This window comes from Amphiprion ocellaris, chromosome 18 (genome assembly GCF_022539595.1).
Source record: "Amphiprion ocellaris isolate individual 3 ecotype Okinawa chromosome 18, ASM2253959v1, whole genome shotgun sequence".
NCBI lineage: Eukaryota > Metazoa > Chordata > Actinopteri > Pomacentridae > Amphiprion > Amphiprion ocellaris.
In genome coordinates, this window is record NC_072783.1 from 4,397,882 (window position 1) to 4,424,066 (window position 26,185).

Consider the following 26,185-nt stretch of genomic DNA (forward strand, 5'->3'; position numbering starts at 1 on the left):
TTTGTGGCATCCCAGATGAAAATGGGAAAACCTGAGAGAAAAATAGCATCTCTGGCTGTCCCTCAGGTGTCTTCCTGGATTTCACGATGGACACATGAAGTCCACCAATTTAAAGCTTCAGTGATCAAAGGCTACTTGTGTCAGAAGAATCTGCTTTGGATGTTAAAAACCCAACTGAGTCATTGCTAAGAACCAAGAGGTCTGACTCACCAGATGTAGAATTAGAGGATAAATTCTCCTCCCCTTCCGCTACCTGCATAAAATAAATAAATCCTCTGTGCTACGGAATATAACAACATCAAACTCCGAGCAGCAAGCTACATGCTGAAGAAGGTTTGAACTGAGCAGTCAGGGAGTCATTTTAATGACTGCGCTTGTATCTCCACATCCAAATGTTCCACCTAAACAAGCTCCCTGTGTAAATATTTAGCAGGGACACTGTTGCTGCATCCCGGGCTTGTTGCCACTTCAGATGAATGCAACTGGTTCAAAGAAATGTAAACCAGCCAGAGCGTTTTCCTTTTCCCCTGTAACAGAATGATAACAAAATGCAGTCAGACCATTCTTTGGTGCTGAAACGATGCAGTAGAGATAGATAGACCAAGAAACAGTCCTCGTGTCTCTTAAAAATGATGTTCCTAAACAACTATACCACATTTTGACATTCCATTTGTTTGGAACGCATCAGAAATACATTTCTAATCAAAATACCTCTCCTGTTTATTTTATTGCTTCACTGCTTTTTAGCCAACCAATCATATATTAGATAGGATGCAGTTCATCACCATGGTAACCCAGAAGGTAGATAATGAACATATTGTATAAGTACTGTATTATCAGTCAAACCAAATAGTTTTGGTGTCTAACCTAAATGAAGAGCAAATGTAAACAAAAAGTGAAGATGAAACTGAAGTCTAAGAATCATGATTGCATACAGGCTGCAAATTTCAATCTCCTGAGTTAAAACATCCTTTTGCAGACGTATATCTGTCTTATCTCCATCCTCCATCCAAATTGGACTTTGTGTTTTTTTCAAAATGGAACCATTTGCTACTGAGTCACAGTCGTACCTTTCAGGAAGAACATTTTAAAAATTCCTTCAGGATAAGTAGAGTTTTAACTTATCTTAAAATAAGTTTCTTTCTTAATGTAAATTTGCTTAATGGGAATCTTACTTTTGTGACAAAGGATTGCACAATCATTTTGACACACAGATGGGAGCTGCTTTTCTATTTCTGATCAATCAAAATAATTTCTTTCATAGATTCCTATCATTTTAAAACACGACAGTAAAGTTGAACATAAACAAGGTAAAATACAGAATACAAGCCTCTAATCTCATTTCCAGAGATAGAAGATAGAGAATATAAATGACTGTTTTGATTAATCTGCTCATTATTTTCTTCATTAATGGATTCATTATTTAATCATGCATAAAATGTTAGGAAAATGTGAAAGTTCAAGCCAGAATTCATATGAAAATCTGATGAGATGTAATCAAATAGCTTGTTTTGTCTGATAAACAGTCCAAAACCTGCAGATATTTAACTTATTGTCACAAAAGTAAATGAAAAACAGAACAATTTCATAAGTGAGAAGCTTGAAAAGGCAATAATGACTATCAAATAGTTCATTTTACATCAAAGATGCATCAGAATTCATGTCATCATCTTTTCTGACACCAGTTGTAACTGAGATTTTCTTAAACCCTCCCTGCTGTCTGTGATGAACCTGAAGGATCAATATTATCGGAGCGCGTTTAAATGAAGGAGGACGTTTAAATGAAAAAGCAAACCATCGATTCCACAACAACTCGGCCAAATTAGCCGAAGTGTGTCAACATCTCCGAGTTTCATCCAATGTGTGTGACAGACGAAGAGTTGAACAGATGGCTGAGCAGATAAATAGCTGCAACAGATTTCAAAAAACGAGACAAGGAAACGAAGGCGAATGTATCATTACCCAACTCATTAGAACCCCGACTGTCGTTCCAATCAATTAAGCCTTTAATATAAATGTAAATGTAATCGGCTCCTTCTAATTAACTGCGGGTGGATTGCTGCGCACAGATTCGAGGCTTTAGGCTTTAATTCATGGTGATTACGTCGAGTGTTTGTTTCTGGAGTCGTGTTGAAGCTAAATAAGCTAGCTGGTTGTTTTAGCCGCCGGTGGCAACCTGTCCAAGCCCGTCTTCCACCGGCGGAGGATTTGTCTGGGATAGATATTAATGCACCTGACTGGCTGCCCCGAGGCTGTTTCCTCAATATGCACCGACCGGCTGCAGCACAAAGACAAATTAAGAGGGGAATAAATGTCTAAAAACCTGAGGGGGGAATAGACCGAGACATGAGAGCACTTTAGAAGAGAAAACGGGATGAAAGAGAAAGGAAAATGGGAGTTAATGAGACTAAAAGGCACCAGAGATGTGTTTACCTGGTCAGATGTTGGTTTGTTCCTTTTCAAGACCTGTAAAGCTGAACAAACTGACAGCAAAACTTGTGTGATTTGAGGCGCTCTAAATGGAAAATTAGATTGGTCCTTTGGGATGCTGATCAATAAATCTTTACTCAAAGTGCTGATTTTGTTCTTGAGCGGAAGGAATCCCATAAACTAATGGACACCAGACACTGACGGCTTTTTTAGGGATTGTGCTGTCTAGTTCTAGTAAGTGTGTTGTGGTGTCTTTCTCAAATCATATGCAAAAACATGAGAAAAATGCACACATGCACACTTAAATATTTGAAATCAAACCTATTACATAATTATAAATGCAGATAATGTGGCCTAGTTGCAGTAAAGCTGACTAGGCTGTGCTTTTTTATCATTTCGTCCATTGTTACCTTAACCTACATTCTTTAATCAGCCTCCCAGTAGATTTTATTCAAGCAAGACAACCTTGATCCTCAGCTGTGTTTGCAAGAAGACAAACAGGAAGTGTTGGTTTCTGCAGTTGTACTCTAAAGAAATCGATAGTTGCAGATGGACAATGTGTTTTCTCCCACGAAGTTTAGTTTTGTGTCACTGCAGTCTCTACTAATATTAAATCAAGCGCATTTAAGTGGGAAATTAAAGCGTGCAAGACAGTCTAAGAAGGTTGTGGGCATCCAGCTGATCCAGGTGCCAGATTGTTGATTATTAATGCAATTAATAAGTCATATGGACTCAAAAAAGAAGACTTTCTGTTTCGAATGTCATCACTATTAGTTTTTGTACCACATTAATACATTAATACTGAGCAGGACTATCCAGGAATGTTTTCCAGTTCTTCTTGGAGAATCTCAAGGTGTCCCTGGTCAGATGAGATATGTAATCTCCTCAACGAGATCTGATCTCCTCCCATGATGAATAGTTCTTTGAAAATTTGTTTCAAATGATGGTGATGGTACAGTAGTGCTGTGTTTTTGCAGCGTGTTAGTAAAAATACTCCAGCAATCCAGTTTTGCAGATGCATTTTATATGACCTTTGTAATTTTTTGATAATTTCAGCCCAAGATGACTGAAATTAGCAGTGGACACTAGTGCAAACACCTAAAAGTGATCGTCCTCCACCAAAATCTAATTGTTGCCCAGTTTATACACTCTACAGATGCTTTCATCTGGATCCATTATTTGTGAAACTGAGCCCAACATCTGAATCGCCTTTAGACCCAACATTGTGCTGTGCTTTGAAGAAACAATTCAACTACTACTGATAATAGTCAAGTTATTAGAACGAGTGAATCTTGTAAGGCCACAAGAGCAACAAACATCTATTCATCCGTTCAGTTTCCTCCACTTATCCAATGTCAAGTTTCGGTTGCAGCAGGCTGAGCAGGACTATCCAGGAACGTTTTCCAGTTCTTCCTGGAGAATGTTAAGGTGTCCCTGGTCAGATGAGATACGTAATCTCTCCAACGAGTTCTGATCTCCTCCCCTGATGAATAGTTCTTTGAAAAATAGTTTCAAATGATGTGATGGTACAGAATAGCTGTGTTTTTGCAAATTGTTAATAAAGATACTCTGGCAATCCGGTTTTGCACATATATTTCATATGATGTGTCACTTTTTTTGTTATAATTTCAGGCCAAGATGACATACACTCGTGCAGACACCTAAAAGTGATTGTCGTCCTCCAAAAAACTAATAATTTCCCAAATTTTATTCCCTATGGTCACTTTTGTCTGGATCCATCATTTGTGAAACTAAACCCAACATCTGAATCACCTTTTGACCCAACATTTCTGCGATTGGAACCAAATATGACATCATTTTTGCAGGAATATTCAGTTCTGAAACCAGTAAAATGAGCACCTTACATTGCTGTATAGACATGTTGGGTATCTGATTAAACACACCTGCACAAGTCATCTAGCACTTGTAGAAGTTGTGGGCCAAGTTGTGGGGGTCAAACTAAGATGGTTGATGTAACGTATGTCTTTATAATGACAACACTGCTGCTACTTTGACTGTTTCCTCCATGATCTGCCTTGGTGTTGGAGGTTGTGTTGTTGTTGGTGGTCGACTTTGGGCCTCAAGAACCATTTTTTGAACATACATGTAATGATTTCTGGACAAAAAGCCAACACTAGTGGACGAAAGCAGTCTAGTTATAGTTGTAAACTCACATAATGCAACAAATCTGTGCAGTTTCAATTGCCATTTTACACTGTTTTGTAAGGAGATTAGACTAACTATGCAGTGCATCCAAGAGGATATTTCTCGGTATTATTCAAAGTTCAACTAAGGGTGAAAAATAGAAAGCTGAGGGTGACATGCAGAGCTGGATAAGCTATAATGACAATAATTCTACAACATAGCTGTATTTTGAATGTGCAGAGTTCACAGAATTGTTCTACAATATGAGAAACGAATAATATGAGCTGTTCTTGCCTTTCAGATTGGCACTAAATCTCGAAAATGTATTGAAAAGAATAATTCTTCAGCTTTTCTTGCTTCGGTTCCTGTACAAGTGATGAATTGTAGCCTGGTGCATCGACCCCTTGTGAATTGACGTTCACCAAATCAAATTACCAGATGTTTATGTGCAACAAAGTCCAATACAGTTGTGATGTTTCTGCACTTCTATTCCTGCCTTTTTAGCATGTTTGTATTTCCCTGCCTGCTCTGTGTACATGTTTATGTGTGTTTAACTGTCTGTGTCGTCTCCCCGTTCGTCCCAGGTGACCGGAGTGAGCGTCTCCCCGGGGAAGGACCAGCTGGTTGTGTTCCACACCAAGGACAGCAGGGATCTGGTGGCGTGCCTGCAGGGTTTGGTGCCTGCCAATGAGAGCCGCATCGGGGAGCTGGTTGGAACCCTGCTTAGCCATTTCAAGAGGTAAGCAGCGCAGCGAACGAGCGGTAACAAGTGGCAACCAACAGGTAGTGGTAGGAGCCGGGTTACTCATTTAGCTGCCTCGATGGTTTCATCTCCTAAATGCTTTAAAAAACCGATTCAGAAGACTCGTGGGTGGAGGTGGAGGTGCCTCAGTTTTCCTGTTTAATGCAGACACAAATGCTGTCAGCTCAGGATTAGCATAATGTCCTCAGTTAAACCTGGAGCGCTTCATTCCAGGTAATTTCCAGTGTGGCTACAGTAGCAGCAGGACACTAGCAGCATCCTCTGTTGGTTGAGTCTCTAGAACATTGTGTCAGATCCTCCACTGTTGGCCCATATGTGGGTTTTGACGGATGTTGCAGGAGGATTATGGTGCAAACAGACACAGCTGTCCTCACTTAAACCTGAATATTCACTTAATCTGAGCTGCACTAGAAAGGATGTTAGAAAGGCTCGCATCAGATATAGATTACAGGCTAGAATTAAATCCCTAAATCCTGCACTCGCTTTGTGTTTTTCAAAGGAAAAGTTCAAAAATCTATTTTTATTCTATGTATTTTTATCTAGTGTAGTAGTTTGGGCTGCTGCGGTTAGTTAGTTGCATAATCATGGACGTCAGCGGGTCAAATATCAATATTTTTAGTTGATGCATGTTTTTATGTCACTTTAATTCATTATAACAATGATTTTCTTCAGTATAACTGTGAATTCTTACGTCATGATGTTGTTTTTCACTCCAGTTATGTGTCACCTGTAGTCAACGCTACAGTTTTAGACAATGGCGGCTGCAGCAGAGTCCGGTTCGGTTAAATGGGCTCTTTTACAGTGTGAGCCCAGTAAAATTTGACAGTTTAATATGTCTAAATATAGTCTTTATGTTACATATATTTCATTTTCAGCAAGTTTACATTTTTACAAAATTCACAGTAGTCGCTCTTGCCACTAGGGTTTCACCAGTTTTTTTGCAGTTTTTTTAGTGTGTGCCATTTTAGTCAGACAGATACAGTTTGTCAAAAATAAAATGAACTTAAACAGTAATTTTACTTTTTTTGGGGGGGGGATCAATCATTTAGATGAACTACTGATAACATAGTTGACAGGTTCATCCATTCATCCATCCATCCATCCATCCATCCATCCATCCTCTGATTAACTGAGGTTCACTTCAGGATGACTCCCTGTTCTTGTCGGTCTCTAAAACTGCAGAACATGAAGCTTTATCTCTACAAAACACAGAAGAACAGACGCACAGATCGAGCTGTTGAACACATTCAAGCTCACGGTTCTCTTATAAATAATGTCCAGAGAGAGAGCAGTGTTTTTCAAGTTACTAATCAGTAGATTGAACGGAGCCTGTTGTTCTGCCAATCAGAGCAGAGTGATCCTTCAGAATAAAGCGCTGAAACCTTCTCGAGCTCGGTTATTTTCGGTTCAGGTCACATGAGGGTAGTCATTCTGCTGCAGGTCTGCTTGTCTTCCTCACTCACCAGCAGGAACATCCAACAAACACCCACTTGATTTAACGTCAGCCTGAACTCACATCACTCCGTTTTTTTAAGGACAGTTACAATGACTGAAAGGCTCTTTTCTCACATAGTGCTGAATTTCACACCATTTAGCCCATTTCTCATCGCTGTTAGCAGCCTGCACGTGATTTAGCTGCACATCAGCAGGATGCTTTTTTCTGTTTGAATAGTTAAAAGGTTTCTCTACCAGGAAGTGTGTGAATTAAGTTCACACCGAATGCTCTTCGATATTTAATTCTACTGAGTAATACGTGCTAACTATGGCTGCACGGTTATGGCCAAAATGATAATCACAATTTTCTTTATCTATATTGAAATCACAATTATTAAAAATTGCAATTTTTCTCTGATATGGAGGGCCAAAATATATTTATTGCACTTTCACATTAAAACAAATGGAGCTGATTTTACATAAACGTTCAGCAACATTCCTGCTAATGCAATAAGCTTCTTCAAAATATTATTATAACTACACCTAAAACTCTTCATTTGCTGAACATCTGCTTATCAATAGACACCACAATTTACCAATGTTCCATAAACGCCTCACATGCATGCTGGCAAGCCGACTGTGCGCAGAGAAGCTTCAAGTCTCCCCACTCAGTAGATGTGACCAAAAATGACTTTGAACAATGAAATAGGGTGTAATAATGTCAGGTTTAAGCTGTCACTTAGTGATTTTATCTAGATGGATTTTTTTCTTAGAGGAACACACATTTTAAAAGTCAATTTAAATGCAAAATTGAGATTAATATTTGAATAATTGTGTAATTGTAATGCTAACGTTAGCATATCCACACATACAAACAACAACTTCCTCATCTACAAAACTGAAATACAGCTTGAAAAAAAGTTCTTCTTGGCCAGAATTCATTGCATATGCTATGCAAAATATAAATAGAACTGCAACCAATACTACCTACTTGCTGAACATCTTTTGCTGAATAGACAAATGTTCCATAAATGCCTCACATGCAGGTTACGGTAGATCCTAGCTAGGCGGCTGTGCACAGAGAAACTTCTAGTCTCCCCAATCAATATATGTGATCAAATGTGACTTTGAAGAGTGAAATAAGGCCTTCTAATGTCAGATTTAGGCTGTAACTGTAAATTCTAAGGAAAAATCACGATTGGTGTTGAATAACTGTGCAGCCGTACTGCTAACGATAGCATATCCGCACATACAAACAACAACTTACTGATCTACAAAACTGCACCTACTATTATAGACTATAAACACTGTTCTGACAATTATTGCTTGAAATGAAGTTCTTCTTGGCCAGATTTTAGAGCACCTGAAAGAGGCAAAATATAAATATAACTGCACCTATGACTCCTCATGTGCTGAATATCTGCTTATCAATAGACACCACAGTTTACCAATGTTCCATAAACGCCTCACATGCATGGTAGCTTGGCGGCTATGCACAGATAAGCTTCTAGCCTCCCCACTCAGTTTGTGTGGCCAAAAATGACTTTGAAGAGTGAAATAAGGTGTTCTGATGTTAGATTTCTGTTGAAATTTTGTGATTTATCTACTTAGGCTGTTTTCTGTGAGAGGAGCACACATTTTAAAGGTCAATTTGAAGACAAAACCTTGATTGACGTTTGAATAATTGTGCAGTCGTAATGTTAATGTTAGCATATTCACACATGCAAACAAAAGCTTACTGATCTACAAAACTGCACCTACTATTATAGACTATAAACACTGTTCTCAATGTCACAGAAAAAAATAATTAAGGCTTAAGGGGAAAAAACTGCTTTTGAAATATTAGAAAATCACTACATTGCTGAACATTAGCCGACATATGAAAGCTGTGGTTCCTCCATTAGCCCATGAGGGTCGTTTTTGTTGATGGAAAAGGCCTGTAAATGTCAGAAATGTTCACATGAAGGCGACCTTTTAGTCTTACATTTACAGTGTAGAGAAAAACGTCTTGTGCCATCTGGACCTTTATTCCCTACTTGAACCTGCTGCTTTTTATGTGAATCATTAGAGTGAGTCTGTCATTAAATCCAGCAGGACGACCAAAAATAATTGGCCATGGGTGACATTTCCCCTCTTTCAGTCAGTGATGGGTATTTACATGATTTTATTTAGACAATAATGACTGAGTTATTCTTTCTAGTGCATTGTTTGTGAGTACAAGTGGTGCAGAACACAATGTGCAGGTTAGGATTGTTCGTTTTAAGCAGCAGCTGCTGTAATTGAATACTAAAGCCAATCACAACTATCTGAAGCTGTAGTTCATCTTTCCTGTTGCTAAATGCTCAGACTACAGTATGTTATGTTGAAGAAACTGAGCTTCTTGACTGTTGGCGTCTCTTGAAATACAAGTTAAATATTATTTTCCACAATATTTTATAGTTTGTATAGATGATTTCAGTGTTTAATGTGGATCAAATATGAACATGGTCACTATCCTAGTATGGTATGTTGTAAAAATCAGAATAATCAGCTCAAGTTGATGGAAATGTTCCTGTTTTGCAGTTATCAGGTCATTAAAAAAAGTATTGAGACATTAATGTCTTTGGAAAATTTCATGGCAGCCCATCTAAATGTCATCTTCATGGTGTTAGATGCAACATCTGGGAACATCAAAGTCTTAAGGATTTATTCCCCATCTAGCGTGACTATTAATGAAATTTCCATTGCCACGAATCCAACAGTTGCGCAGATATTTTGATCTTGACCAAGGTGGCAGACCAACCAACCGGCAGACTGACATGGCCACCCTTTAAACCGAGTTGTCAACACACTGGTATCGTAAAATAAGTTGTGTAGCTGTGTTTGGGAGAAAACCCAGTTTTCTGGCACCATCAACACAATCATAAAGCCTAAATTCAAGCTTTAGAGCATAGCTTCAAAATGTAGAGGCGATATCACATTTGCAATGTCCATGTTTGTCTGTGGTTTATATTGGTATCTTTGCAGCAGTGGAAGAACATGTCGATGCTCAAATTCTCTGTAAATACAAAACTAATCAACCTTAAACTGAGGTAAAGTCCTAGAGAGATTGCAGCAGAAACAATGCTGAAAATCAGGCAACTGTTTTGGATGTTATCAGATCATTAAATGGTCATTTTCATGGTACATATGGAACTTCCTCCGCCTGTTTAAGGCTCAGTTGGTGTTTTGTCTTCCATTCAGATTACTGATAAAGACAAAGTAACTTCAATAACTAAATAAGTGCATGTAATATCTCTGATGGAGTCGCACTGAGAAAACATCCAACATTAAGCTTTGTAACATGTTGAAACATTGCAGCCTGGTGTATTTTAACCTAAACCATTCTAAATCTAACCGAGTAGTTTTGGTGCCTAAATTTAACCAGTGACTGACTGAAAACACAAATTAACGTTGACTGAAAAACGGCAAATGAAAACGAGTAAAATCGAGACTCCACTTGAACCGCAAAGTCTGAAGTTTTGTCACATTTTTATGATTGTTGGTATCAAATGAATGGCTTCACAGCTGTGCCAAGAAGTGCAGAATTTCTTGTTTTTTGACCTGTACTGGTTAGTATGAATGGTTTATTTTTGGTGGATTGGCAGAATAAAGTGATTTTAATGAAATATCACAAATTTAAGTTTCGATATGGTCCATTTTTCCACATATCACAGTTCAAGAACCATTAAGCGACTACAAATCCAATGTTTTTCTTTTTTCTGTTTTTACATTTTATGGCTCTGATAAATGGTGCAATTGTGGCAGTTTATTAAAGACGACGTACCCTCCAAACCTACTGATGCATTTTGAGGTTCAAACGGTTAAACAACAGTGATAATGGCTTATTTAGTCCAACAGAAGGTGTGGGATGTCCCTGCTGGTCCATATGTATGGTTCTAATATTGGACGATAATGGCCTTTTAATGGACCGATAACATCTGAAACAGGTGAATCAGATGGAGGAGTAAAAAATGAGCCTCTATTTGTGTTGATAGTCGACTCTTGCAGTTAATTTGATGACCTGTAATCGTGCTGCTGTGATTAACGTGTTGATAAGGCACATCTTTAGATCTCTGATTATCAAATTGGCTCTTTCTACAGCAGTCTGGCTCGTGTAGTGATTTGTGCGCCTGTCTTTGTGCGGATGATCGTGTAGGCGTGAGCGTGGAGGGGGAGTCGCTGTTTGTGCAGACAGATGTGGCTGCATCTGCTTATCTCAGTGTGAGTGTGTGTGAGTGTGTGTGTGTGCGGCTTTGTGTTAGCGAGGTGCGCTCCATCATTGCTATGCTGTGATGGTATCTCCTTCCATTGTGGAGCTCTGTAGGGCTGAGGAAGGCCTCCGCTGGGCCTCATGTAATGACCCTCCATGTGCTGCACGTTCAGACTCATCCATCACCGTGAAGCACTGACAGAACAAAGAGCACATGTGCAAATGTATGTCTGAGTGGTTGTGGGTTCTTTTTTTCTTGAGCTCGTGTTTGTGCACTGCATGATCCTTTTGCATGCGGCGTCCCGCTGCTGCAGCTCCCCGTAGATGTGGCTTTAACCTTTATCTCTCCTTCAACATGCTGCACAGTGCATGACATGCACAATAACAGGGCAGGGAGAAGGGCAGCTTACAGCAGCAACAAAGCAGCACTTCATCCTCCTCAGAGTGACAGCCAGGCCAGAACAGAATGACACCGCCGATGGGAATAAACTGTCACGACTTGTTTTTGACAGCTTCCAAAATCTGCCCGACATTAAGCTGTTTTATGTTTCCCTGCGTTATTCTGAAGTTTGATTGAAGCGGTTTTAATTTTGAGACAGAAACTTATCAATACGGCACCGAGTTGGAGTGATTCAGAGATTCAGGCATAAGAAGATAACCCTCTTATCGGCCTTGACGCACCAGAAATTCAGAAATGTTTCATTCTTATTTAGCATAAAAAGGATGAGGGGGGAGGATTAGATTCCCATGCCTTCCCTCTATCCTTCCTTTCCCCCTTCTCCCTTTTTCTATTTTTGACTCTATCCCTTTTTGCACAGATCTCCCCCGAACCCCTCGTGGCTCCCCTCCTCTTCCTCCCCTCTCTCTTTCTTCATTTCTGGAGAGGAGGCAATGAAATATTTAAGGCCGTGCTGCTGTGGAGGTCTATATTTAGCCGAGACGGAGCCACCCCCCTTTTCCTCCCTTGTCTCTTTCTGGTGTGTATCGACGTGCACGACGACGTGCACGACGACGTGCACGACGACTGCAGCAGAGCGTCCACCCGGCAGCCGTCACACATAAACTCTGCAGAATCGATGAGAGATTCAGGCGACCCAGAAGACCTCGCCATACGTTCCGCCCTCTTATAATGATTGCAGTAAATTCTCAAATGGTAAGAGGACAGAAGCAGAGCTGTCGCTGGTGCATCCCGGCCGGGGCGGCGGTCCATCACAGGGCTGACATAAAGAGACAAGATGGCTAGATTGGAGTCACCCATGCATGTCTTTGGTCTGTGGGAGCCTGAGCACCATGAAAGCCCCCCACAGCCACATGGGAGGACATGCAAACTCTATGAAAACTCACCAAAACCCAGCAGGTTCAAACCCAGGAGCTGTGAGGCCATAGTCCCAACCGCTGCAAACCCAATCCTCCCTCCGTGTTTGCATTTAGTCCTCATGAATTCTGAATGCCTCGGCGCTAATTCTGTCAGTAGAACAACTCGCCATTCTCTCCATTCTCTGCTTAATTCTGTTTGCTTTTACTCTGTCGCCTTTATTTCTCAATCACAGCAGCTTAAGCTTCTGTTTTAATGGGAAATGTGTGTCACTAACAGAGGCTTAACACCCAGCAAGAAAAGAAAGGAAAGGGAAAGTGGGGGAGATTAGAGTTACATGGTGAACGAAAACAGTGTTTCTGTTTCTGTTCATAAAGAAACTCTCAGCAGCAGATTGAGTTAGCATGGCTGATGTAGGACTGAGGAAATCTAAATGATGAAGAAGTTTTAGGCTACAAGTTCCAGAATACCAACGAGGAACTGAAGCACAGCAATTAATCGACAGCTTTTAATTGTGTAAACAGAACAATGTTTCAGCTAGAGATGTCGTGGTCAAAAATGGAAAACATGAAATTGTCTGGGTGACCCCAAACTTTTGAACAGTAGCGTATATTATTTTTTTCATTTTTGAATGGGAGCTAGACTTACTAGAATTACCATTTTTGTACAAAAAGAATCAAAGAATCTCAACTCTTTTTTTTTTTTTTTTTTTTATCATTGCTTGTATTATTTCTGGCACCATAACTGTTAAACTGCATAAAACACATTTCTCTCTACCTTGTTCTTGGTTGTTCTGTTTCTATAGAGGTACAAGACTTCATTTTGCAGTGAAAAATGAGTCTACAGAGAGTAAAAATATGACTGGAGCAACAAAAGAAACGGCTTGGAGTTCAGAAGGTTCAAGAACATTGTGTTCATGCGTGCTATTTTTTTCATTGGCGGGAAGCAAATATGTTAAGGTTTATTTATTAAACTTTGTAAAAGAAGTGTTTGGAAAGTGCTTTACAATGAAAAGTAGCTGAAGAAAGTATGCAACCTTCTCCTGGCAGAGGGAAGCTTTGCTCAAGCACTTGTTTTCATTGATAAGACGCAGTAAAGTGTGTTAAAAGATGAACATTTTGGGGAAGCAGTTGCCGATACAATATCTGCTTTGGTCTTGGATTTACTTAATGACCTACAGATAAACAACCACAGTGAGAAAAGCGGAAGTAAAATACACTATTTTTAAATGTCTTCTGACTTTATGCTAAATTTGTGGAGGCATTTGACTTAATTATTCATCTCCTTTCATTCAGTTTTTTTGGCATTTCTATCAGTTTATTCCTCCGCCGGCGCTGCATCACACACTTCCGCTCTGCCTCACACCTTCTCCACCGAGAGGGAAAAGTAAAAATAGCTTTGTGTTGAATTATTCATCCTCACCCTCAATTCTCACAGGTGGTAAGCTGCAGGTTTTTGCTCAGTGAAATGCAACATACTTGCAAAAACACCGCTCTTTTGGCTTAAAAGCAAGAAAAGTGGAACCTTTCCACCAGTTAGCATGGCATTCGATGTTGAGATTGCGTTTGAAATTTCCAAGTAGTGTGCACATTTTCTGTCTCCTGCCGTCTGTCAGTCACGACTTAATGACAAAGTTTGCTTCAGCCGATTCTTGTAGAACCATAATCTCTGCTGTCGCCTCGTCTCTATGGTGTCTGTGTTGTGTAAGCAGCTGGAATTGGTTTCTTAGAAAAGCTCTGCAGGTTGTTTCTGTAGCAACAGCTCGGTTCTGGCTGCTTCCACCGCCGTCGGTGTCCACGGTGACTAATGAAAAACTCTGTGCACCGGATTGATTGTATGTGTGGGTCACTGACAGAGTTCATTCACCCCTGCATGCTGTCCTGCTGTCTGTGGGCATGTTGGTGCATCAAGAAGACTGATGGTGCTGAAAAAATTAGTCGATTAATCAAGAAACACAAGATTTATCAACAAGAAGTTCAAATTTACCATTATATTTCCATTCAGATGCAACAACTATATTTAATGTCTGGTATTTCATGACAAAAATCCAACCTCCTCCAACATTAAAGCTTCTTTAGTCACTAACAGCTCTATAAAAGGGCATTTTGTGGAAGTCTTAGAATAGAATCCATACACAACGTGAACAAGCTCAACAGACACAGCAGCCTTCAGCACTCGTCGAGTACGTTCTGCAGCTGAAGCAGTGATTTCATTCAATTATTCATCATCTAAGTACTTCAGGTTCCACTGGCATTTGCTGCTTTTACGTCTTTCGCATGATTGTAAATTAAATATATTTCGGTTTTAGTCAGTTAAAACAAGCGATTTAAAGTTGTCACCTTGGGTTCTTGGAAACGTTGTGGATATTTTTAGCTATTTTCTGACAGAAAAATGAAATGTAGTTCACTTTCAGAGGCCCAATGAGGTTAAACTGTATCGTATTTCATAAATAATGGGAGATTCTGCAGTCATGTTAGCAGCTTGTGTGCCTTGAGCTAAACGCTATTGTCTTCTTGCTAGCATGTGCAACATAACAATGCTTAATTTTCCTCCATTGCAGCTGTGCATGGACAAAAACACTACTTTTGAAAAGTTTGGGGTCACTTAGAAATGTCCTTATTTTTGAAACAAAGGCAGATTTTTTTCAATGAAGATAACATTAAATGAATGATAAATCCAGTCTAGACATTGTTAATGTGGTAAATGACTATTGTAGCTGGAAACAGCTGATTGTTAATGGAATATCTCCATAGGGGTACAGAGGAACATTTCCAGCAACCATCACTCCTGTGTTCTAATGCTACATTGTGTTAGCTAATGGTGTTGAAAGGCTAATTGATGATTAGAAAACCCTTGTGCAGTTATGTTAGCACATGGATAAAAGTGGGAGTTTTCATGGAAAACATGAAACTGCTGGGCTGACCTCAAACTTTTGAATGGTAGTGTACATAAAGTCATTTGATTTATTAAGAAATGTCTGTGGTTAAAGCTCAGCCAGACGCTCTTCTCCAGCCGTTGGCAGATTGTGTTTTGTTATGAAGTTTGAACGCGTAACTTCAGCTCTTATTAAATCAGATTTGCACAGAAATCGTCATCTGTAGCTGATTCTTCCTCTACTGTTTATTCCTCTGATGGTTTTTTCTGACTGTGCAGTGAACATATTCTTTGTTTGTTGTTGGGGGATGACGCACGGTGCTTTTTGTTCTTTTTTTTCACAGATAAAATGTTAATATCGAATACATTTATCCGCACTCTGTAGATCCTACAGTGGAATTTCATCATTTGGCATCATCTCATGATTGTGGTAAAATCAGCGTTATTCAAATTCATCTGAAGTTCACTTACATGCATCTCTTATGGCAATCCCATCTGATAGTTGCTGATTCATATTTCAGCAGATTACCCAAGTTCAGCATGAACATGGCTGCAGAATTTATGGGAATCACCTATTAGTAGTTAGATAATTTAAGTGGACTGACAAACATATTGTGATCTTTTTCGTGAGTCTTCTTGTGAGTAGGAGGATGTCCTAGCCTGCTTTTTGAACGGTAACCTCTGGAAGTTTACCACTTACGTTGGTACCATTTGAAGCTATTCATCGGACTTGAACTACTTGAATTTCAATAAATGGCTGGAAAAACTGTGGCATTCTAAAAACCTTTGGGCTGGTAGTGTAAATGGAGACCTTTTATACAATCAGTGCTTGTTTGGACCAGAACGGAGTATTGGAATTGGAACTAAAACTTAACTTAATCGACCGAGTTATATAAAAATTTGACGCTGTCAGAGTTGTCATGAGCAATGAAACTAGCTGTGGAGACCAAAACCGCTTTTTGTACGAGGCTGTAAACTTGTTTATTTCTGCTGTAAAGTTGGACATTTTATCATGGAGGTCTATGGGGATTGACTCATTTTTGGGAGAGCCTCTAGTGGCCATTTAAGGAACTGCAGTTATTGGCCCTTCCTCTTAATTAGCTACTTGGTTTGAACATCATTGTTCATACTTGGGATAATTAAAGTACATAGGTCAACACAATGTGTTGTTATGGGTATTTTAGACATTTTAACTCTCTGAAATCCAAAGCTGCCTGCAGGTTTGAAAGGCATGTCAATTTTTTAATAAAATGCCAAAATTACACCATTTATTTATTTCACGAGAAACTGTAAAAACAGAAATAATCCTCAGATTTTTTAACTTTTCTGAAGGTTCTAGAACTAATCGTGCCTGACTGGTTGTTTAGTTGGGAAAATTAACCAACTCTAAGCTTAAAATTCCAATATTTGATTTTTAAAAATCATTTTTTCGTCATGTCTCAAGGAAGCGCACAATAAAATTGCACTTATTTTTTGAGTGAGCATGAGCACATCGCAGACTGCTTTCAAAGTGGGGAAATTAACGATAGAGACCAAAACTATTTTTTATACCAGGCTGTGAACATGTTTATTTCTGCTGTAAAGTTTCACATTTTAACATGGAGGTCTATGGAAGTTAACTCACGTATGAAGTCAGCCTCTAGTGGTCTATTGAGAAACTGCAGCTTTTGAAACTTGAGCTTAATTTCTCAGTTTTTCATTTTTGCATGTGTCATTTAAATATCTAGCAAAAATGTTAACAATGTGTGACAAATATGGTAGAAAAAGTCTAAAAATTCTGCAAAATAATGTTGCTTGGGGTTATTTTTTAGGTCTCTTATGCCTGTCATGAAATTCTGACCCCTTACATGACCTTCAGGAGATTTGGAAATGCTGGTTTAATATGATAATAATTAATTGGAAATAATAGTTGATTACAGCCTGGTAGATGGTTTAATTTGCAGCTATTTTGCAGCTTTACATCCTACAGTAAATACAAGGACGTCCCAGTTTTCTCTACCTCCTCCTCTCTGCTGCTGTAAACTGTCCAGGTTTGTCTCGGATCATTTAACCTCCCACAAAAAAAAAAGAAAATGTCTTCAAGTGTGTCTCCATCCATTCATACTCTCTAACCTCCTCCCCCATCCTTTGTCCTTCCGTCTCCCTCCCACTCGCCTCACATCCTTCCTTCTCCTCACCCCCCGTCCTACAGTATGAGTCAGCAGCAGCCCTTCATTGATCAGTCAGAGTGATGTGGTCATATTCGGTTTCTGTCCTTCCCAGTAGACCTGAACATTTAGCCTCCCTCCTCCCCAGAACTATCTGCTTCTGACACCACAGAAGGGATCTGGGGAAGTGCTAAGTCGGGCTGCTTGCAGGGGGGCATAAAAAGAATAAAGAGTTAGTGTGAGGAGGGAGGGAGGTGAAGCAAATGATGCAAAATGAATCAAATGGGAAAAAAAAAACAAGGAGGAAAAGTTGCAGAGGACGCCGGAGGTGAACAACGGTTGCATCGATCTGCTGAAGTAAAATGTGCTTCTTGGTTCATGTGACCGATCAGGAATCGCATTAGTCTGCAGCAGTAAGATTCACATTCGCTGCAGACATGTCGGCGTCGGTGAGCTTCGTTCATTAGTTTCCTTTCGGTTCGTGTGTGACGAAGATATTTGAGTCACATTATCTGAATCATATCATCTTTATTTGTTTGGGAATGGGATTAGTTTTCAGCGACTGTATGACGTGTTTCAGCTCCGTACCTGCAAACAAATTCAGAATTTTCATGTGATTATTCAGAAATTAATGCTGCAGTTACGCATTTTGTTGGTTGCTTTTAGTATCAGTTATTGGTTTTTTTATCCTCTAAGGTGTCTTTATGTACAGTTGTGAACAAAAATTCACTTACGTTTGTAAAGACCACGTATATCATGGAAGTCTTGAGTTTCCAATGACTCCTATACCTTCATTTTCTGTGGCGGAATCACTAAAACACATGAGTTTTTGTTGAGTTTTTTGTATTTTGGTTCTTTCTTAGATTTATTGTAGGTTTTCTGTAAATTTGGCAAAGTCTGCTGGGTCAGAAATGCACATACAGCAATGCCAATGTTTGGTTAAATGTCCTTTGGCTATTTTTGCCTTAACTAGATGCTTTTGGTTTCCAGCTACAATCTTCTGGTTTATCTTTGACCCTCCTCTTGTCAAAATTGGTGCAGTTCAGCTAAATTTGTTGTCTTTCTTGCACAGACTTGTTTCTTGATGGGGTTTAAGTCAGAACTTTGGGGAGACCAGTCTAAAATGTTCGTTCTAGCCTGATGGAACCATTTCTTCCACTTTTGATGTGTTTTTGGGGTCATTGTCTTGTTGCAACACCCAACTGCATCCCAGATTTAACCTTCTGGCTGATGGTTTTTGGTTTTCCTGAAGAATAGAGAAGTAATCCTCCTTCTTCATTGTTCCATTAACTTAGTGTTAATTCCACTGGTAGCAAACCAGCCTCAGAGTATGATACTGCCACCACCATGCTTGACGATAGGTTTGGTGTTCTTCTTGTTAAAGACTTCTCAACTTCTCTTCTGTTTTATATTTCTTGCATAAGAAAAATACCTCCTACTAACCAACCAACCAGGGAAAGCTACCACTTGAAATGTATTATTTGTCAGATAAATAAATGTCACTAAATCCTCAACTTTACCTTGAAGCCTCTCAGATCCTCAGATAGGCAGCGTTAAGTGTTCAACAATCAATGCTGGTGGGTGAAATAAATCGAGTCTTTTCATTAATGGCCTTCCAAGCAAAAATAGTCAATAAAAATGGGCATTTTTAAGAAAAATCTCCAAACTTACATGTTTTCAAGAGCTTTTAGTAGTTCTCAATGGTCTTAATTTATAGTATTTTAGGTATACTTTGCCGTAAACTTTGTTCTTATAACTTGTTATCCTTTTCTTTGCACTTATTTTTGTCAACATGCAGCTCTTTGGTTAACTCCAGCCGTTTTAAATGTGCTCTGTAACTAAACTTGATTCGATTTGATCTAAATTGGCTTTAAGTGTCCGTCTGGAGCTCTGGGGTCTGTGAAGGGGTCAAACCAGAACGAGATGTTAAGCTGCTCTTTAAGCTGCATTAGCACTCGATGATAATGTGATTTTGGCGGAAAAAAAACATGAACGTGGCCCAGGATGTTCATTGTGATGAATCACAGGAGTCAATGAAGACTCAAGAGTCTGCTAACTGAGTTAACCAACGGAAACCAATGGACTCTGGGAGGCACTGGGTATTATTTAGCTGTCTTTTACACAAATTTATCATTCATTTGTGTGTTTTTTAAAGGTAACATGAGCCTAAGAATTGATTTAACATGTAATCCTGAGTCCACTGTGACTGTTGTAGAGTGATATCAGCAAAGAATATATATTCAATGTGGATTTCAAGGGCAGATTTGTAGTAAACTGTCATAGAAATTCCATGAAAATGTTTAAAAGGCAGCAGAATCATAACATTGGAAGCTGGAGACACATAAACGAGATAAAACCTAATAACGCCGGTGTTGTCTTTTAAATAAATTTGATGCAGTTTTCTCATTTTGCTGCTGAGCGTTTCGTTCGATGCAGACACTAATGGATATTTAAGCGCTGTTCAATAGAAGTGCCGGGTGCATTTTGTGTTAAATGTGGCGCTAACGTCGTTCATAAAAGTAGAAAAGAAGCGATAAGGAAGATGAGAGGAAGCCGAGCTGCCTTTGTCTTTGCCTCCAAGGTCAGCCGTTCTGCTGAATCAAACGTTTCCAACTGATAGAAGTGGGGCTTCTCTCCCTCCGTTTCCTCCATCCATCACCCTCCCCCCTCTTGTTTTTCACTTCACATTCCTCCTCCCTCCTCCTTCTTCTCTCTCTCTCTCCGTCTCCATCCTTTCTGGGGCGCTGCGGATGCAGTTCCCATGGCAACCATTGGATCCATGTTTGTCTGATACGTATGAGATCCATTAATAACCCTGCTGGCTGCAGATAATAACGGCACATCTCGTCCCCGAAACCGCAGACGGAGGGAAGAGATGGAGGCAGAGACACAAGCTAGCAAACCCAAACAGCACAGAGCAGCAGGAAAATGTGTGAATGCACTTTTTACTACTGTAGAGCCTCTGTAACGCTAGCATGTGGAAGAAAAATTCAGTATATTAGGGATTTAAGATGTGATAAATAATTTTTTCTAGCTGCCATTTTACAGATCTTCCTTCGTTAGTCTTAAGTTTCCACATTTTGTTTTTTTAAACAAATTTTTTCCGTCCCCCTTTCTGCCAAATTTTGCAAAATACGTAAATAATATAGACTTAGTGGAAGAAATGTTTTGCATATTATGGAGTGAAAAATGCTGAATGATTTTGTACTTGTTGTTTTTTTAAACTGATTTTGTTCAGTTACAGAATATCTAATAAAATCACAGAAAAAACAGCTTCTAATTTATATCCATTTTGGCAGCTTTATCATCTCGTCAATCTTCTCCAGCTGCTTCTGAACATTTGAGAACTTTTTTTGTTGACTGAACAAAACCTTTGTTCACCGAGTCAGACGCTCTCATGGGGGTTTTCTGGGTGGTGGGGTTCTGGTGGGGTTCTGGTGGGTGACGGGTCCGACTGTTTGTCTGTGAACTCACATTAGATCAGGAGTGTCAAAGTCACCTCAGTTCAGGTTCCACATTCAGCCCAGTTTGATCTCCAGTGGACTGGACCAGTAAAATCACAGCATAATAACCTAGAAATAACCACAACTCCTAATGGTTTCTTTGTTTTAGTGCTAAAAAGTACATTCTGAAACTGTTCACATTAAAGGAATTGTCTTTTTACAAAACATTATGAATAACCGGAAATTTCTGAAGAAAAATAAGTGAAATTTCAGCAACATTATACTTCAGTTTATAATTTCCACATTACAACTTCCAGATCACAGAGTGTCTACAAAGGAACACAACATTTAGTCACATCTGGAACTGAACCATATAGGGCAGAAAATGACAAGAGTCAGACAAAAATCATCAAAAACAAGACAAAATATTACAAAAACGAGGCACAAAATGACAAAAGATCAGTGAACAATCTAGTATTTTACTTCCTGAGCAAAACAACTTGTCATGGTCTAGCAATTATTTTAAATTTATAGTTTTACTAATTTACAATCTGCAGTTAATGTCTTCTCTGTAATTTTTGCACTTTGAGGGCCGGCTTTGGCCCGCGGGCCGCATGTTTCACCCCTGCATTAGAGGAGGAGGAGGATACCTGCAGAAATGTGTGTGAGGCGGTGCATGAATGGAGGGAGGTGTGTGTGAGATGATGTGACCTAGTTTCCACTGCAGAGGCTTTTCTCCAACAGGGACACCAACTCGCAGTGAAGTGAAGCACAAAAGTGTCCACATTAATGTTGACTGGGAGGTAGAGTCAGAGATATTAATCCCACGTCCTGTTTGTCCTGCTTCTGTAAAGCCATTTTTATACTCATACTCACATACTCATAGTCCACACAAACCACAATAAGGGTCGACTACACAATAATGTTAACAATATCATCTTTTTAAGACTGTTTAATTAGTATAATGATAGAAAAAAATGTTTTATTTATAATATTACACTCCTGTAAATCTGTAAATAATATCCACATCAAACATCTGTATTTAGAACAATAGTAATTCACTGACGATGAAATGGCACAGTTCTTTAATCATATTTAAATCAGAAAAATGTCATTATAGATATAATTATTTTATAGATATTTGTAATTATTTGGAAGAGAAAGTATAAATATTCAGTATTATTCTGTAAAATTCTACTACAGTATTTAAAATTAGAGAAAATAACCCTCAAAAAGGCCTGTAAACAAGGTCCACATAAAAAAAGCTGTTATTTTACAAAGTATAAAAAATTATATTATAAAAATATCTAATTATATAATAATTATAAAAATTATTTGTTCTTTTATGACATTTGACTATATTTTTTAACTGTATTTAAATTATAAAGATGATAGTTTTTTTAATATATATATATATATTTATTTATATATATGTCATCTTTCTAATTTCATCTTTCTATATGCCATTATTTGCAAAGAAATTTTGTTCAATTACAGACAATATCTAGTAAAATTGCAAACACTGCAAACAATATGTTTTTAAACAGTTTGTAGCTGCATTTTTCTAAGAGTATAATGTTATTTTACAGATTAGTAAAATCGCAGAAAAAATGTGTTTTATTTAGTATTTTCCTATATATTATATTATTTTTGTTTGGATATTAACCCCAAAAAACAGCCCAAATCTGTAAATAATATCCACAACAAAAATCTGTATTTAAAAGAATAGTAAAAATCTTTATTTACTATTTGTAATTTGTTCTTGTACAGGCTTTAACTGTAAAGATCCTGTTTTTAATGTCTTTATATAAAAAAAAAACATTATGCTGTTTATATATGCAATTGATTGAATGAAAAATGTTGTATTTTAAGGATTAAAATATAGTCTTCACTTTTCTACCTCATATTTTGCAAATGATGCCAGTTTTGTCAAATTACAGATATTATCCAGTGAAATCATAGACTGCATAATAAAGATGGACATAACTATCGTGATGTCACCCGTTGGTTTCTGCGCTGAGAAAATGAAGCCAGGATTTTGCCACTTCCAGGTTGCCATCTTGGATTTTTGGAGCCAGAGACGAAAAAAAGATTCTCAGAGGGCGGAGCCAGAGAGCAGAGATTGGTCAGACTGACTGAGAACCGAGGACTCTTAGTCCCGTCCTCATTTACCGGCTTCTGCTGTTTCCCGACGGTGCTGCTAACAACGTTAGCCTCCAAAAGTGGAGATAAACTCTTCTCTGGTCAACACACACAGGAATAAACTCCACCAACATCTGGAGTGCATGGCACACATTATATCTGACACTAAAGCTGCATATAAAGTGCATTAAAAGCAGCACCAATAAGAAAATAAACATTTACTTACTGAACTATCAGAGTCTTTTCAGTGTCTGCTGGTAGAACCAGCAGGAGGTAGAAAACTGTCTGTGGAAAAGGTTCTGCTGCTTCACCAATAAATAAACTCACAGTTTTTATATCAGAATTAAGCCAAACGAGGAGAACAGAGTTTAAAACAGCGTCTCTGCTGCCTCCTCCATAGGACCTGTCAATCATTCCAGACCAGACTGTCAATCAAGTAGCCCCGCCCCCTGGCTTCACAAAACTTTAACGCTCTATAAAAAAAAAATCTATATGGATTTATTTTAAGATCAGCCACCCGATGTCTCGTTTTGACCATGAAAACGACCACGAAAAAAATCCTGAGCCATAGGAAAGCAGTCGAATTTTAGTTTTTCCGTGTAGAATTGGAGCCAGAGCTTTTTGGAGCCAGCCTCTGGCGGACGGTGTGATATTGCAAGTGTTTGACATTTCCATGTAGGCTTGATTTTTGGAGCCGGGTGCTACATCCATCTTTATATACAGTCTATTTGCAAAATCATAGAAACCATAAAAAACTAAACAAAAAACGGATCAAAGCTGCAAATCATGTCTACATTTAAAATCTTCTTTTTTTTGTTCCAAACAGTAATTTTCTTCTTTCACAAATTACACAATTTTGCTTTATTTAAATCCGTTAAAAATCTCATTATTTTACAGATTTTTGCTGTCTTTATTTGGGGGGGTGTTGCATATTTTTTTCTAGCATCCAAACAGTAATTTATTTTTGGATTTTTTTTGCCATTTGTCTACTTAAAAACATCAGAATTATAATATATATATATATATATATATATATATATATATATATATATATATATATATATATATATATATATATATATATATATATATAAAACACTTAAAATTCCTTTGAAATAAAGTGGAAATACTACATTTTTCTGTTACTAGTTGAAATGCTAATAGTAGACTGGCACTAGATAATAGTGGTCCTCACATGTAATAACACATAAATGCAGCAACAATAATGGTTCTGAGACTTGATGACCGCTCTAAGACTTCACTGTGGCCTTCCGCGTTTTATACACTCAGCGATTAGTTTTCGCTTGAATCACTGATGATAATTATCAGTTTAAGGTGTTGCGTTGGTGAGAGAAGTGCTCAGAGCTCGACGGTCTGCAGCTTGTAAAGATCGTCACATCCATCCCAGCAAAGCGTGAACTCTGATGATGCACCAACACCAGCGCTCAGATGTAATTAGCTCTGACCCTCCGACAGACCCGCCACCCGGGGACGGATTTATGAAGCCTCGCTTCAAAAGCGTCCTAATGGGAAGAGATAAATGTTGCTGGATTTGCTGGAGTTCATGCTATTTGTGAGGATCAGTTTTGCACGGGAAAAACTCTCTGCCTCTGAAGTTTAATTGCGGCTTTAGTGAATTATTGGGAATGCTGTTGCTCCATTAATGATTTCTTTCAATTTCTGAGCTTTCTGATCTCTGACAAATCCCAAATCTGAACTTTGCCTCTTTCAAAATGCATCTCAGAACAGTTCCAGACGCTGATTGCATAATTAGCTTCCATATTAGCAGATTAGACGCTAATTACAAACAGCACAGCCGCAAATTAAATGAAAGCCTTGATGCAAATTTGCTCCATGTTTTAGTGCCACTTGTTATTTTTGTAGGATTGACTGTAATTGTTTTGTTTTTGAGAAGGTTTTGTTCATTTTGCAGCTATATTTAACATAAATAAATGATAATAACATGTAAACAACTATTTGTATTTTCAATCAAGTAAATATGGAAACTAGAAAAGCACTCAGAGAGCACAGTACTCCTCCAAGGCTGCTCATTCCCCCATATGGCATTATCAGAAATGCAGCATTGATTCATTACTTATTGATGATCAGAAATCACAGCACCATAGAATGAGCACAGGCGTGTTATGCATGTGTATGTTATGTATGGATACCGAATCACGTGACCCAAATATCCAACGGGCGGCGGGAATTTGTGGGACTCAGAAACACCCCCACAATTTAATCAGTTGTTCCTTGCATCATTTCTGATGGATGAGTCCTGATAAGTCCTCAGTGGTGGATTTGTAGTAGGATCACAATCATGTGATCATCAGCAGGCAGCTGATGTAGTGTTCACTTGTTGTCATGGTTACAGTGATGCCATGCTGCTATCTGGCAATGATACAGAAATCTTTAACAAATCTGTGAATCCAGACTATAAGCTGCATCACTGCCAAAATCTAATCACTTGGTCCTTGAGTCATTTCTGAGCTTCCCTGAAAATTTCATTCAAATCCGTTTGTCCGTTTTTGAGTCATTTGATGCACAGACAGACAGACAGACAGACAGACAGACAGACAGACAGACAGACAGACAGACAGACGTATGCTGATCGTCACATTACTCCGCTGCATTCCTTGGCGGAGTAGTTAATTTATGTATGAGGATTAAAGTAGAAATGTTCCATGGTATGTCTTTAAATGTGAGGATTTGCTGCATCTTTTTGGTTGTTTACGACACAAAACTGAATTTTGGTTCAGTACTGCTGGAAAATGGTGCAGATTGCTGGTAAGACGGGAGATTTCTGTCCTGGAAAGACCTGACAGCCTCCTCAAACCTTCCAGGCTTTTTTCCTTTTATACATCTCTATATATATATTTATATAAATGTACATGTGGGCTATATTTAATCTCATGCATGGCCACTCTGTGCATTCCCACAGGAGCTCCACTCATATGTATGTTTAGAGTGGTTTTCTGCATCTTCCTCTGGATAAAAGCTGCTCCAGTAGAAGCTCCATTTATTCGCTGACCTCCACATCTACCCCCATGATCGGACCCCCCACCTCCCGACACACATGTTCCACCCAGCAACTGCCCCACGCTGGCTCACCACCAATTATGACGAGGCTCGGTGCAGCTTCACCTCCTGCCTCCTCCTCCCTTTCCTTCCCTCACATCTTCATTTCCCACCTGCCGTTAATCTCCACGTTTCCCTTCAACCTCGCGCTTTAATCTCCTTCACATCACTCGTTTGTTACAC

General features: G+C 38.8%; 1 protein-coding gene across 2 annotated transcripts in view; it reads left to right on the plus strand.

Moving 5' to 3' along the window:
- The window catches only part of myo1d (myosin 1D), a 173,418-nt gene that overhangs the window by 120,465 nt on the left and 26,768 nt on the right, over positions 1 to 26,185 (plus strand). For both annotated transcript variants that reach the window (XM_023288912.3, XM_055004369.1), the window contains one exon: positions 5,160 to 5,314. In XM_023288912.3, the coding sequence (XP_023144680.2) occupies positions 5,160 to 5,314 (155 nt within the window). The remainder of the gene's footprint in view (positions 1 to 5,159; positions 5,315 to 26,185) is intronic.